The 1,301-nt window shown below is 47.3% G+C and overlaps 1 protein-coding gene across 1 annotated transcript; it reads left to right on the top strand.

Moving 5' to 3' along the window:
- Nucleotides 1-427: 427 nt before the first annotated feature.
- On the top strand, nucleotides 428-1,002 carry LOC122445367 (eukaryotic translation initiation factor 1-like). Its single transcript, XM_043474469.1, has one exon. It carries the CDS (start codon nucleotides 486-488, stop codon nucleotides 825-827), a length of 342 nt encoding a protein of 113 aa, XP_043330404.1. The 5' UTR covers nucleotides 428-485; the 3' UTR covers nucleotides 828-1,002.
- The last annotated feature ends 299 nt before the right edge of the window (nucleotides 1,003-1,301 follow it).

Below are 1,301 nucleotides of genomic sequence, written 5' to 3' on the forward strand. Positions count from 1 at the left end.
ACTGTAGTAGGAGGCTGGTAACACCTGCTAAAGCTGCTTTCCCCTTCTCTCAGCCTTAACACAGAACCATAAAATAAACAAGTGTGCTTATGACCAGGGACATTCTGGAAATCATCAAGACCTGCCGTCTGTGTGAGGCTGCTGCAGTGGGAATTCAGTGTGTGGTCACCTCCTTGCCTTGCAGGGTGGGTGAGGCAGGGCGGGTGGATCCACTGTCAGCCGCTTCTCCAAGCAGGGGAACCCCAACACTCTGCTGACCAGCTATGCAATTCAAGGTGGCTCCTCAGCCTGGCTGGGTCTCAGTATCCTCCTCTGCCAACCAGGCATAAGAATCTCAACTTTAGCCAGTCACTGAGCCGCCGCCGAGGACTCAGCAAGCACCCCCTTGAGTCCCTTCGCTTCCCGATGCTCCGTCCCCCCTGCCCGCCCTCTCTCGCCGCCGCCTTCCGCAGGCCGTTTCCACCAAGGAAAAGGAATCGTATCCTATGTCCGCTATCCAGAACCTCGACTCTTTCGACCCCTCTGCTGATGCAAGTAAGGGTGATGATCTGCTTCCTGCTGGCACTGAGGATTATATCCATATAACAATTCAACAGAGAAACGGCAGGAAGACCCTTACTACTGTCCAAGGAATCGTTGATGATTACAATAAAAAGAAACTAGTGAAGGCGTTTAAGAAGAAATTTGCCTGCAATGGTACTGTAATTGAGCATCCAGAATATGGAGAAGTAATTCAGCTACAGGGTGACCAGTGCAAGAACATATGCCAGTTCCTGGTAGAGATTGGACTGGCTAAGGACAACCAGCTGAAGGTTCATGGGTTTTAAGTGCTTTTGGCTCACTGAAGCTTAAGTGAGGATTTCCTTGCAATGAGTAGAATTTTCCTTCTGTCCCTTGTCACAAGTTTAAAAACCTCACAGCTTGTATAATGTAACCATTTGGGGTCTGCTTTTAACTTGGACTAGTGTAACTCCTTCATGCAATAAACTGAAAAGAGCCATGGGGGAAAAAAAAGAATCTCAACTTTAGGGTCATTGGGACAATTACAGAGGGTAAGCACAAAGCATCTCACACTGACTGGCTTTTATTAGGATCTCAAGAAAGGGGTGCTCCTGTTAGTTTGGCACATTTATGTATTTAAAATAGAACGCTCATCATCTGCTTTAAGAGGACTTGAAAGTATATGTCAGAACAATTACATGAAAGTTATGAAGTGAGAACAGAAACAATTTAAAGAGCATGTTCCAGGTGTCTGCGATGAGCTCATTCCTGCAGGTGAAACCGCGCTGGGCTTGCACTTG

The sequence above is a fragment of the Cervus canadensis genome, chromosome 7, assembly GCF_019320065.1.
Source record: "Cervus canadensis isolate Bull #8, Minnesota chromosome 7, ASM1932006v1, whole genome shotgun sequence".
In the NCBI taxonomy this organism is placed as follows: Eukaryota; Metazoa; Chordata; class Mammalia; order Artiodactyla; family Cervidae; genus Cervus; species Cervus canadensis.